General features: G+C 42.8%; 1 protein-coding gene across 3 annotated transcripts in view; it reads left to right on the forward strand.

The window, feature by feature from the left end:
* Nucleotides 1-388: 388 nt before the first annotated feature.
* LOC105497679 (cryptochrome circadian regulator 1) overlaps nt 389-12,460 on the forward strand; it is a 112,759-nt gene continuing 100,687 nt past the window's right edge. For all 3 annotated transcript variants that reach the window (XM_071071187.1, XM_071071189.1, XM_071071188.1), the window contains exon 1: nt 389-1,238. In XM_071071187.1, the coding sequence (XP_070927288.1) occupies nt 1,081-1,238 (158 nt within the window). In that variant the 5' untranslated portion in view covers nt 389-1,080. The remainder of the gene's footprint in view (nt 1,239-12,460) is intronic.

Consider the following 12,460-nt stretch of genomic DNA (forward strand, 5'->3'; position numbering starts at 1 on the left):
CAAATCCCACGGGAGGAATCACCTAGCGCGCTTCGGCCCGCGGGCCCCGCCCCCTTACCCTCTGGAGCGCAGCGAGAGCGCACGCGCGCCTCTCTGACCAGCGCGCGCGCCCGCGAGCTCCCCGCATCCCCGTGCTCATCCGGGTCTCACCGAGCCTCGGCCAATAGTGCCCGCTCACGGCCCCTGGGGGCGGGGCTAAGCCTTCCCTCACAAGGGGCCTGTGGTCAACACGGTTTGCCTCCAAGGGACGGCCCGCCAGTCGGCACAGGAAAGGGGCAAAGGCAGTGAGCTCAGCGTGTGGGCGAGGGTCAACGGTTCTGGGATCAAGCGGCTGCCGCCCCTCCAGAAGCGACCGAAGCGCGAGCAGATTCCCCCTCCGAGTCAGTGTAGTAAACACACTTCAGAAACGTGAGGTGCCGGTGGTCACGTGGGGAGCGCGCCCTCCAATGAGGAGCCGGGGGCGGGGCCGAGGCCGCTGACGCGGCGGCGGCGGCAGAGTCACCCGGGCAGCCTCGGGACCGGTCACCGGCCGGCAACCGTCCAGCGGCCTCGACCACCGCCTCTTGCCTCCGTCCCCGGTCCTTTCTCCTGGGCCTAGAGACAGCGTCGCCGACAGGGGCTCATTCCCCTTCGGTTCTCCTCGGTGATTCACCTCGGGCGGGCCGTTTTGTCTTTAGGAGCCGCCTTGGTGGGGCGAGGTTTCCGTGACGAACCTCCTGGGGCCGTCCGTGCCAGCTCGGGCCGTCGTGGCGGCTCGAGCTCGTGGAATTTGCTCAGGCTCCGGAGGTCCGAGGCCCTCGAAGTTATGCGTCGCCTCCAGGAGGTTGCGGCGGGCGCGGGCTCCTAAAGGGCGTCAAACCCGGACTCCGCCGACTGGGCAACCTCCATTCATCTCACTGCGCTTCCAGCGCCCCCGCCTTCTCCAGTCCCCTCCTTGGAGTCATTTTTTCCTGTCCCCCCTCTACCGCCCTTTCCTTACTCCTCGGGTGAGGCAATTCTCTTGGAAGCGAAGGTGTCGGCTATGAGCCGGAGCCTCCTTCCTTGAATTTCTCCGTGGAGGACCCGCCGCGCGCCCCCAGCATGGGGGTGAACGCAGTGCACTGGTTCCGAAAGGGGCTCCGGCTCCACGACAACCCCGCCCTGAAGGAATGCATTCAGGGCGCCGACACCATCCGCTGCGTCTACATCCTGGACCCCTGGTTCGCCGGCTCCTCCAACGTGGGCATCAACAGGTGGCGGTGAGTCACAAGCCCGTGGGAAATGGATTTGGGTGTTTAATGAATCTGATGTTAATGAATTCCATGCGATCCGCCAAATCTGAGAATTTAGACGTGGGAGTGCCTTCCTTATACCGCTAACGAATTGTAGGTGCCCTAAGTATTAAATAGAATTGACTTAATAGTTCTCTGGCCAGAGTACTGACGACCTGAAACACTCGGCCTTCATCAGTGAGTTAGTTATGTGTCTTTCTGTGCTAACGGGAGCTCTTCCCCTGAATTTGTGGAGAATTCTTAGTGCTGGAGTTAAAGAAACACCCTTCCTGTCCTTAGTGGCCTGTGTATATGGATTCCCTTGGCCTGTTTGTGGCATTCGAAAGGATTGTGATGTTTCCTGTTTACGTTTGTGTCTAGGTAACTCATAGTATGGAGAAAAATCATTCATTCAGTACAGCTGGCTCCAGATCCAGTTTTCTTCCACCTTGAGGTTACTGAGGGAAAAGCAAGGGAAACAGCATTATCTGGTTTCTCTGCTCGGCTCTTTTTCTCAACTCCTCCTTGTGGTTGCCGAGACAAAGCACAGTTTTTCTTTCTAGGCAAGTTGTAGTCCTTCTAGGGATCAGAGCACAAAGAAATCTTAGAGATGCTTTATGATCTTCCTGAAACACCGGGCTACGTGATCGTTGGGCCCCCTGGTGGAAATGAAAGCATTAGCTCAACAGAGAGACTCTTGATCACTTACCATAAGCCAGGCACTGATTTAAATGCTAGGGATATAGCAGTGAGTGAAAGACAAAAAGTCATGTCTTCAAGCAGAAAGTAAAATATGTAGTATTTTAGGTGGTAAGTGTTGTGGAGAAAAATAGAGCAGAGTAAAGGGATAAAGAATACAAGGGTAGGGATGAGGTTGCAGTTTTAAATATGATGATCAGGGGAAAAGTCACAGAGAAGGTGACAGTTGAGCATACCTGAGGGAGGTGGTGGGATGCAGATATCTAGGGGAAGACCATTCCAGGCAAAGGGAGGAGTAAGGGAAAAGGCAGAGATATGCTTGACCTTTGGAAAGAACAGCAGAAGAATCCAGTATGACTGGAGCAGAATAAGTGAGGGAAAAATAGTAGACGATGAGGTCAGAGTTGACTTAGGGCCAGATTGAAGAGAGCCTTATAAGCAGTTTTCAAGATTTGGGTTTTTACTCAGTGAAGTGGGAATAACTGCAGGATTATGAGCAGAGAAGTAATGTGATCTGACATAAGTTTGAAAAAGAATTTTTCTGCTTGTTCTGAGAACAAATCTGAGAATTTCTCTGCTTGTGGTTCTGAATTGGGGAGTGGAGGTGGACAAGAAGCAGGAAGTCCAATTAAGAAGCTGTTGGCATTCATCCAGGTGAGAGATGCGAAGGCTTGAATCATAGTGATAATTGTGGATGGGGTGAGGAAAAAAAACAGATGCTGGCTATATTATGAACGCAGAATACACAGTATTTGTTGGCAGATTGGATATGTAGTGTGAGAGAAAGAAAAGGAGTTAGGCTGGGTGCGGTGGCTCATCCCTGTAATCCCAGCACTTTGGGAGGCTGAGGCCAGGAGTTCAAGACCAGCCTGGCCATCATGGCAAAACCCTGTCTCTGTTAATACTGAAAATATAAAAATTAGCTGAGCACAGTGGTGCATGCCTGTAATCTCAGCCGTTCAGGAGGCTGAGGCATGAGAATCACATGAACCTAGGAGACGGAGGTTGCAGTGAGCTGAAATCGTGCCACTGCACTCCAGCCTGAGTGACAGAGTACTCTGTCTCAAGAAAAAAAAAAAAAAGAAAAAGGAGTTATAGTTTGGTGCTATATAAAAAGCACCAAAATTCAGTGCTTTTTATGTAGTGGCAGCTTACTGTTTGAGAAAATTTTTGGCTTGAGAAACTGGAAGGATGGGGCTTCAATTTGCTAAGAAAGTGAAGCCAGCTGGAGAAGCCATTGAGAGGGTGATTGGAGTTCTCTTCCATTAAGTCATTAAGTTTGAGATGTATTTTACACATTCAAATGGAGATAGCAAATAGGCAGTTGGATGTGTCTGGAGCTGCAGACAGAGATCCAGGCAGGGAGTATAAATTGGAGAATTCATGAGATTATAGATAATATATAAAGCCATGTATTCATCCATCTATTTATTGAACAAATATTTGTCAAGCACTTACTATATGCCAGGCACTGTTTTAGGTGCAAGGGATCCAGTATAAACAAAACAGTCCCCGATTCTCACCCTGTTGGAGCTACATTCTAGTGGAGCCATTAGACTGACAGCATTAAGAAAAGGAGATAGACAAGAGATACAAGTGGTGCAAGGGCCGAACCTTGAATACTCTTAATGTTTATAAATTGTGGAGCTGTGAAAGAACCAGCATATGAGACTGCGAAGGAGCCACTAGTAATGTAAGACGAAAACCCAGAAGAGTATGGTGTCTTAGAAGCCAAGTAAAGAAAGTGTTTTGGCCAGGCATGGTGACTCATACCTGTAATCCCAGCACTTTGGGAGGCTGAGGCAGGCAGATCACTTGAGGCCCGGAGTTTGAGACCAGCCTGGCCAATATGGCAAAACTCTGTCTCTAGTAAAAAAAAAAAACATCAAAAAATCAGCTGGGCGTATGGCACTTGCCTGTAATCCCAGCTACTCAGGGAGGCCGAGGCAGGAGAATCACTTGAACCCAGGAGCAGAGGTTGCAGTGAGCCGAGATCGTGCCACTACACTCCAGCCTGGGCAATAGAGCCAGACTCTGTCTCAAAAAAAAAAAAAAAAAAAAAAAGGAAAGTATTTCAAGGAAGAGAGAGTGTTTTACTTATGTCAGATGCTACTGATAGGTCAAGTAAGATGAGAACTGAAAAATAAAAATTGGATTTAGCAATTTGAAGTCATTTGGAATTTTATCTGGAGTGGTTTTGGTAGTGTCAGAGGCAAAAGTCTTTTTGGAATCACTCATAGTACCAAATTCAGTGCTTTTTATATAGTAGTAGCTCAATTACTGTTTGCGGAATATAGTGATATCTTAGAGTCAATAATTTTATATTTAAACAGCTTTATTAATTTACTTATTGACTATGGGATAATGCCCAAATTCCTTAGCCTGGCAAGATCTACCTTTTGGCTTATGTATTTCATTTTCTACTGTTTACAATATGTGATTTCAACTCTGGGGGGAAAACCTTCTTAGTTTACTTTAGAACTATCTTGTATTTTCTTTGATCAACACTTTTTAGACTTTTGGATTTAACAGAAAAGCAAAATTTTAAATAGTTATTTTACCTAATAAGCACATTAAACAAAACTACTTTTTTATACTGCCATCCTTTCGTTTAAAAAGGATGTTTTAATATTTAAAAAAAAAAGTTTGGCTGAGCTCAGTCTCATGCCTGCACTCCCAGCTACTTGGGAGGCTGAGGCAGGAGAATCACTTGAGCCTAGGCGTTGGAAGCTGCAGTGAGCTATGAATGGGCTACTGCACTCCAGCCTGGGTAGAGACAGACCCTCTCTCTTAAAAAGCAAACAAAGAAACAACAACAACAAAAAATTTGAAGGACATTGTCTCAGAATACAATTTTTTGATTTGGATAAATTTATAAGCTTTATGAAAATTCACATCTCTTAGAAAAATTATCCTATAAAAAAACTTATATACTAATGTTCACAGAAGCATTATTCATAATAGCCAAAAAGTGGAAACAACCCAAATGGCCATCAATTGATGAATGGATAAACAAAATATGGTATAGTCATATAATGGAATATTATTTGGTCATAAAAAGGAATGAAATACTGATACATGCTACAACATGTATGAATGAACCTTGAAAAACAAACTAAATGAAAGAAGCCAGTCACAAAATTCCATGTATTATATGATTCTGTTTTTATGGAATGTCCACAGTGGGCAAATGTACACAGACAGGAAGCAGATTAGTGGCTCCTTAGGACTGGGGAAGCTGGGGAGTTGGTAGGTGATAGCTAAGGGGCACAAGGTTTCTTTTTGAGATGATGAAACTGTTCTAGAAGGTGATGGATGATTGTACAACTCTGTACTTGTCTGGGATGATTAGCAGTATTCCGAACTCTTACACCACTTTTTGTTGTTGCTTCTCACATCACTCTTAGCATTTGCTGCCCTCATTTGTGAATGTTAGTATTGTTTTATTAATAGTTTGTTTGAGCTGCTGTAACAAAATACCTTTAGACTAGGTAGTTTATAAACAATAGGAATTTATTTCTCACAGTTTTGGAAGATTTCCAGAATCAAGGCACCAGCAGATTCAGTGTCTCTGCTGAATAGGTGACGCTGTCTCTGTGTCCTCACATGGCGGAAGGGGTAAACAGGTTCCTGCAGCCCTTTTTATAAGAGCACTCCCTTAGTCTGTTTGTGTTATTATAAAGGGATACCTGAGGGTGGGTAATTTATAAAGAAGAGAGGTTTACTTGGTTCATAGTTTTGCAGGCTTTACAGAAGCATGGCATCAGCCTCTGATTCTGGTGAGGACCTCAGAAAGCTTTTAATCATGATGGAAAGGGAAGTGGAGCTGGCATATCACATGGCGAGAGAGAGAAGGGAGGGGTACCAGGCTCTTTTAAACAATTAGTTGTTCCGTTAATAGAGTGAGAAATCACTCATTACATGATAGCACCGAGCCATTCATGAGGGATCTTATCTCATGTTCCAGACACCTCTCAACTCCAACATTGGGGATAACATTTTAACATGAGATTTGAAGAGGGCAAATATCTATATCACTTCACTTCTAGCCCCCCAAATCTCTTGTATTATTATTATTATTATTTTTGAGACGGAGTATCACTCTGTTGCCCAGGCTGGAGTGCAGAGGCGGGATCATGGCTCACTGTAGCCTTAACCGCCTGGGCTCAAGCAGTTCTCCCACTTCAGCCTCCCAAGTAGCTGGAACCACAGGCGTGCATTACCATGGCCAGGTAATTTTTTTATTACTCGTAGAGGTGAGATCTCACTATGTTGCCTAAGCTGTCTCATACTCCTGAGCTAAAGCAGCTCTCCTGCCTCAGCCTCCGAAAGTGCTGGGATTATAGGTGTAAGCCACTGCGCCCACCCTCTTGTCTTTTTTCTGTTGTTAAATATAATCATCTCTTTCAAAGTCCCCAGAAGTCTTAACTAGTTTTAGCATCAACTTAAGTCTTATCCAGGACTCGAGGCAAGTTCGTTATAGCTATGAGCCTGTAAGATCAAAAACAAATTATTTACTTTTAAGATACAATGGTGGAACAGACATTGGGTAAACATTTTCATTTTAAAAGGGAAAACTTGACCAACAAAAAGGGACCCACCCATGTCTGAAACCTAGTAGGGCAGATATTAAAGCTGTAAAATAATCTCTCTTGACTCATGTCCCATAACTGAGCACACTGGTCCAAGAGGTGGGCTCTTGAAACCTTGGGCAGCCCCATCTCTATGGCTTGGTTGGGCAGACCACATGGCTTCTTTCATGGATTGGAGTCTAATGTCTGTCACTTTTCCAGGCTGAGGGTGTATGCTGTTTTCATCCAAAGGATTATTTTAATCTTTCCACTTCCTCACTTTCCACTCCCTCCCACATCCTGAGCACACTGGTCCAAGAGGTGGGCTCTCAAAACCTTGGGCAGCTGCATCTCTATAGCTTGGTTGGGCATAGCGCACATGGCTGTTCTCATGGATTGGAGTCTAATGTCTGTCAACTTTTCCAGGCTGAGGGTGTATGCTGTTTACATCCAAAGGATACTTTTGATCTTTCCCCTTCCTTCCTTCCTTTCCTTCCTTTGCTTCCTTTCCTTCCTTCCTCTTTCTCTCTTAGTCTCTTTCTCTCTTTCTCTCTCTTTTTCATAACAGTATTTAACACATTTGACCACACCTTTCTCTTTTTCTCTTGGCTTTAGACTGCCACCACTGTGGGGCCTGGAGGGCAGTGCCCCTGTTCCCACTGCTGTACTGGGCAGTGCCCCAATGAGTTCTCTCTGGGGACTCTAACCCCACATTTCCCCTTGGCACTAGCCTGGTAGAATCTTTCTGTAGGAGCTCTGCCGTGGCAGGCTTCTGCCTGGGCACCCAGACTTCTTGACATATCTTGTGAAATCTAGGTGGAAGCTGCCAAGCTTCCATGGATCTTGTATTCTGTATACCTGCAGACTTAACACCACTTGGAAACCATCAAGGCCTGTGGCTTGCACCCACTGGAGTGGCAGTCCAACCAGTACCTGGGGCCTTTTGAGCCCTGGCTGCAGCCAGAACGTGGGGAGTAGCATCTCAAGACAGCACAAGGCAGCAACACCCTGGGCCTGGCCTCCCAAACCATTTTGCCTGAGGAGGTCTCTGAGCCTGTGATGGAAGGGGTAGCCTTGATTTCTGGAATGTCTTGGGGGCTTTTCCCCATTGTCTTGACTGTTAACAACTGGCTCTCTTTTAGTCATGTTAATTGCTTTAACAACCTGTTGTTCTGGTAGGGCCTGGTACCTGGGGCTGGGTAGTTTGGATTTCTCTCCTGAAAACTTCCCTCTACCACATGGTCAGGTTGTAAATTTTTCAAATTTGTGTGCTCTGTTTTCTCTTAATTATTAGCTTTAACTTTGTCTTTTTTTGAACTCCCATATCTGATAGTAGGCTGTTAGAAGCAGCCATGTCACCTTTTGAACGCTGTGTTGTTTAGAAACTTTTTTTTTTGCCAGGTAGCTTAAGTCATTACTCTTAAGTTCAGCCTTTTACAAAGTCCTAGGCATGGATACAATGTAGCCAAGTTTTTTGTTACAAGCATAACATATAATGTGGCCAATTTTTTTGTTTAGTTTTTAAAAACTTTGAGACTTCGTGAAAATGGCCTTTACTTTCTATATTTTAATCAGCATTTTTGTCACAACCACTTAACCAGTCTCTAAGAAGTTTTAAAGTTTTTCTTGTGTATGAGCTTTTTTGGTTTTGTTTTGAGCTCTCTAAGCTCTTTTAAGCAGCTTTAGTTTTTTTTTTTTTTTTTTTTTTTTTTTTTTTTTTTTAATACATTAAGTTCTGGGATACATGTACAGAACGTGCAGGTTTGTTACATAGGTATACATGATGTGCCATGGTGGTTTGCTGCACCCATCAGCCTGTCATCTAGGTTTTAAGCCCCACATGCATTAGTTATTTGTCCTAATGCTCTCCCTCCCCTTGTCCCCCAACCCCTGAGAGGCCTTGGTGTGTGATGTTCCCCTCCCTGTGTCCATGTGTTCTCATTGTTCAACTCCTACTTATGGAGAACATGTGGTGTTTGATTTTCTGTTCCTATGTTAGTTTGCTGAGAATGATGGTTTCCAGCTTTATCCATATCCCTACAGAGGACATGAATTCATTCTTTTTCATGGCTGCATAGTATTCCATGGTGTATATGTGCCCCATTTTCTTTATCCAGTCTATCATTAATGGGCATTTGGGTTGGTTCCAAGTCTTTGCTATTGTGAACAGTGCCACAATAAACATACATGTGCATGTGTCATTATAGTAGAATGATTTATAATCCTTTGGGTATATACCCAGTAATGGGATTACTGGGTCAAATGATATTTCTGTTTCTAGATCCTTGAGGAATTGCCGCACTGTCTTCCACAATGGTTGACCTAATTTACACTCCCACCAGCAGTGTAAAAGTGTTCGTATTTCTTCACATCCTCTTCGGCATCTGTTGTTTCCTGACTTTTTAATAATCACTGTTCTAACTGGTATGTCATTGTGGTTTGATTTGCATTTCTCTAATGACCAGTGACAATGAGATTTTTTTCATATGTTTGTTGACCAAGTAAATGTCTTTTGAGAAGTGTCTGTTCATATCCTTTGCCCACTTTTTGATGAGGTTGTTTTTTTCCTGTAAATTTGTTTAAGTTCCTTGTAGATTCTGGATATTAGCCCTTTGTTAGATGGGTAGATTGCAAAAATTTTCTCCCATTCTGTAGGTTGCCTGTTCACTGTGCAGAAACTCTTTAATTTAGTTAGATCCCATTTGTCAAGTTTGGCTTTTGTTGCCATTGCTTTTGGTGTTTTAGTCAAGAAGTCTTTGCCCCTGCCTATGTCCTGAATGGTATTGCCTAGGTTTTCTTCTAGGGTTTTTATGGTTTTAGGTTTTACATTTAAGTCTTTAATCCGTCTTGAGTGAATTTTTGTATAAGGTGTAAGGAAGGGGTCCAGTTTCAGTTTTCTGTATATGGCTAGCCAGTTTTCCCAGCCCCATTTGTTAAATAGGGAATCCTTTCCCCATTGCTTGTTTTTGTCAAGATCAGATGGTTGTAGGTGTGTGGTGTTATTTCTGAGGCCCCTGTTCTGTTCCACTGGTCTATATATCTGTTTTGGTACCAGTACCATGCTATTTTGGTTACTGTAGCCTTTTAGTATAGTTTTAAGTCAGGTAGTGTGATGCTTCCAGCTTTGTTCTTTTTGCTTAGGATTGTCTTGGCTATACGGGCTCTTTTTTGGTTCCATATGAAATTTAAAGTAGTTGTTTCTAGTTCTGTGAAGAAAGTCAGTGGTAGCTTGATGGGAATAGCATTGAATCTGTTAATTACTTTGGGCAGTATGGCCATTTTCATGATACTGATTCTTCCTATCTATGATCATGGAATGTTTTTCCATTTGTTTGTGTTGTCTCTTATTTCTTTGAGCAGTGGTTTGTAGTTCGCCTTGAAGAGGTCCTTCACATCCCTTGTAAGTTGTATTCCTAGTTATTTTATTTTCTTTGTAGCAATTGTGAATGGGAGTTCACTCGTGATTTGACTCTCTATTATTGGTGTGTAGGAATGCTTGTGAGTTTTGCACATTGATTTTATATCCTGAGACTTTGCTGAAGTTACTTATCAGCTTAAGGAGTTTTGGGGCTGAGACGATGGGGTTTTCTAAATATACAATCATGTCATCTGCAAACAGAAACAATTTGATTTCCTCTCTTCCTATTTGAATATCCTTTATTTCTTTCTTTTGCCTGATTGCCCTGGCCATAACTTCCAATACTATGTTGAATAGGAGTGGTGAGAGAGGGCATCCTTGTCTTGTGCCGGTTTTCAATGGGAATGCTTCCAGCTTTTGCCCATTCAGTATGATATTGGCTATGGGTTTGTTGTCATAAATAGCTCTTATTATTCTGAGATACATTCCATCAATACCTAGTTTATTGAGATTTTTTAGTATGAAGGGGTGTTGAATTTTGTCCAAGGCCTTTTCTGCATCTATTGTGCTAATCATGTGATTTTTGTCATTGGTTCTGTTCATATGATGGATTACGTTTGTTGATTTGCATATGTTGAACCAGCCTTACATCCCAGGGATGAAGTCGCCTTGATCATGTGGATAAGCCTGTTGACATGCTGCTGTATTCAGTTTGCCGGTATTTTATTGAGTATTTTCACATCGATGTTCATCAGGGATATTGACCTGAAATTAGATTTTTTTGTTGTGTCTCTGTCAGGTTTTGGTATCAGGATGATGTTAGCCTCATAAAATGAGTTAGGGAGGATTCCCTCTTTTTCTGTTGTTTGGAATAGTTTCAGAAGGAATGGTACCAGCTCCTCTTTGTACTTCTGGTAGAATACGGCTGTGAATCCATCTGATCCTGGGCTTTTTTTGGTTGGTAGGCTATTAATTACTGCCTCAATTTCAGAACTTGTTATTGGTCTATTCAGGGATGTGACTTCTTCCTGGTTTAGTCTTGGGAGAGTGTTTGTGTCCAGGAATTTATCCATTTCTTCTAGAGTTTTTAGTTTGAGTAGAGCTGTTTATAGTATTCTCTGATGGTGGTTTGTACTTCTGTAGGATCAGTGGCGATATCCCTTTATCATTTTTTATTGTGTCTATCTGATTCTTCTGTCTTTTATTCTTTATTAGTCTGCCTTGCGGTCTATCAATTTTGTTAATCTTTTCAAAAAACCAGCTCCTGGATTCGTTAAGTTTTTGAAGGGTTTTTCCTGTCTCTGTCTCCTTCAGTTTTGCTCTGACCTTAGTTATTTCTTGTCTTCTGCTAGCTTTTGAATTTGTTTGCTCTTGCTTCTCTAGTTCTTTTAATTGTAATGTTAGGGTGTCGATTTTAGATCTTTCCCGCTTGCTGATAATGGACATTTAGTGCTATAACTTTCCCTCTTAACACTGCTTTACCTGTGTCCCAGAGATTCTGGTATGTTATCTGTTTGTTCTCATTGGTGTCAAAGAACTTACTTACTTCTGCCTTAATTTCTTTATTTACCCAGTTGTCACTCAGGAGCAGGTTGTTCAGTTTCCGTGTAGTTGTGTGGGTTGGAGTGAGTTTCTTAATCCTGAGTTCTAATTTGATTGCACTGTGGTCTAAGAGACTGTTCGTTATGATTTACGTTCTTTGCATTTGCTGAGGAGTGTTTTACTTCCAATTATTGATCAATTTTAGAATAAGTGCTATGTGGTGTGAGAAGAATGTATATATTCTGTTGCTTTGGGGTAGAGAGTTCTTTAGATGTCTATTAGGTCTGCTTGGTCCAGAGCTGAGTTCAAGTCCTGAATATCCTTGTTAATTTTCTGTCTTGTTGATCTAGTATTGACAGTGGGGTGTTAAAGTCTCCCACTATTATTGTGTGGGAGTCTAAGTCTCTTTGTAGGTCTCCTAGAACTTGCTTTATGAATCTGGGTGCTCCTGTTTGGGGTGCATGTATACAGTTAAGATAATTTGCTCTTCTTGTTACATTGATCCCTTTACCATTATATAATGCCCTTCTTTGTCTTTTTTGATCTTTTTTGGTTTAAAGTCTGTTTTATCAGAGACTAGGATTACAACCCCTAAGCAGCTTTAGTTTAAAGTTTAGTTTTAACATCCCACTCCTGGTACCAGTTTTTTGTCTTAGTCTGTCCCCATGACTCAAATACCTCTTGCTAGGCTCCATCTCCAATATTAGAGATCAAGTTTTAACATGGGATTTGAAGGGGACAAATATCTAAACTATATCAGGCATGAATCCCTCTCATGACAGTACAATGCACATGACCAAGTCACCTTCTAAATGCCCCAACTCTTAATACTATAGCATTAGGGATTCAGTTTTAACATGAATTTTGGGGGAACACAGACAGACATTCAGACCATAGCAGGGGTGTATTCTGTATATAATCTCTCTCCCACTTAACAGATAGTACCTTCCTGAAGAGAAGTTGCTTCTTAAATCAAAATTTTATTTTGTGTACCTATCCATTATAGGCATTATTATTGATGCTGGGTATACAGCAGTGAA

This window comes from Macaca nemestrina, chromosome 10 (genome assembly GCF_043159975.1).
Source record: "Macaca nemestrina isolate mMacNem1 chromosome 10, mMacNem.hap1, whole genome shotgun sequence".
Classification (NCBI taxonomy): Eukaryota; Metazoa; Chordata; class Mammalia; order Primates; family Cercopithecidae; genus Macaca; species Macaca nemestrina.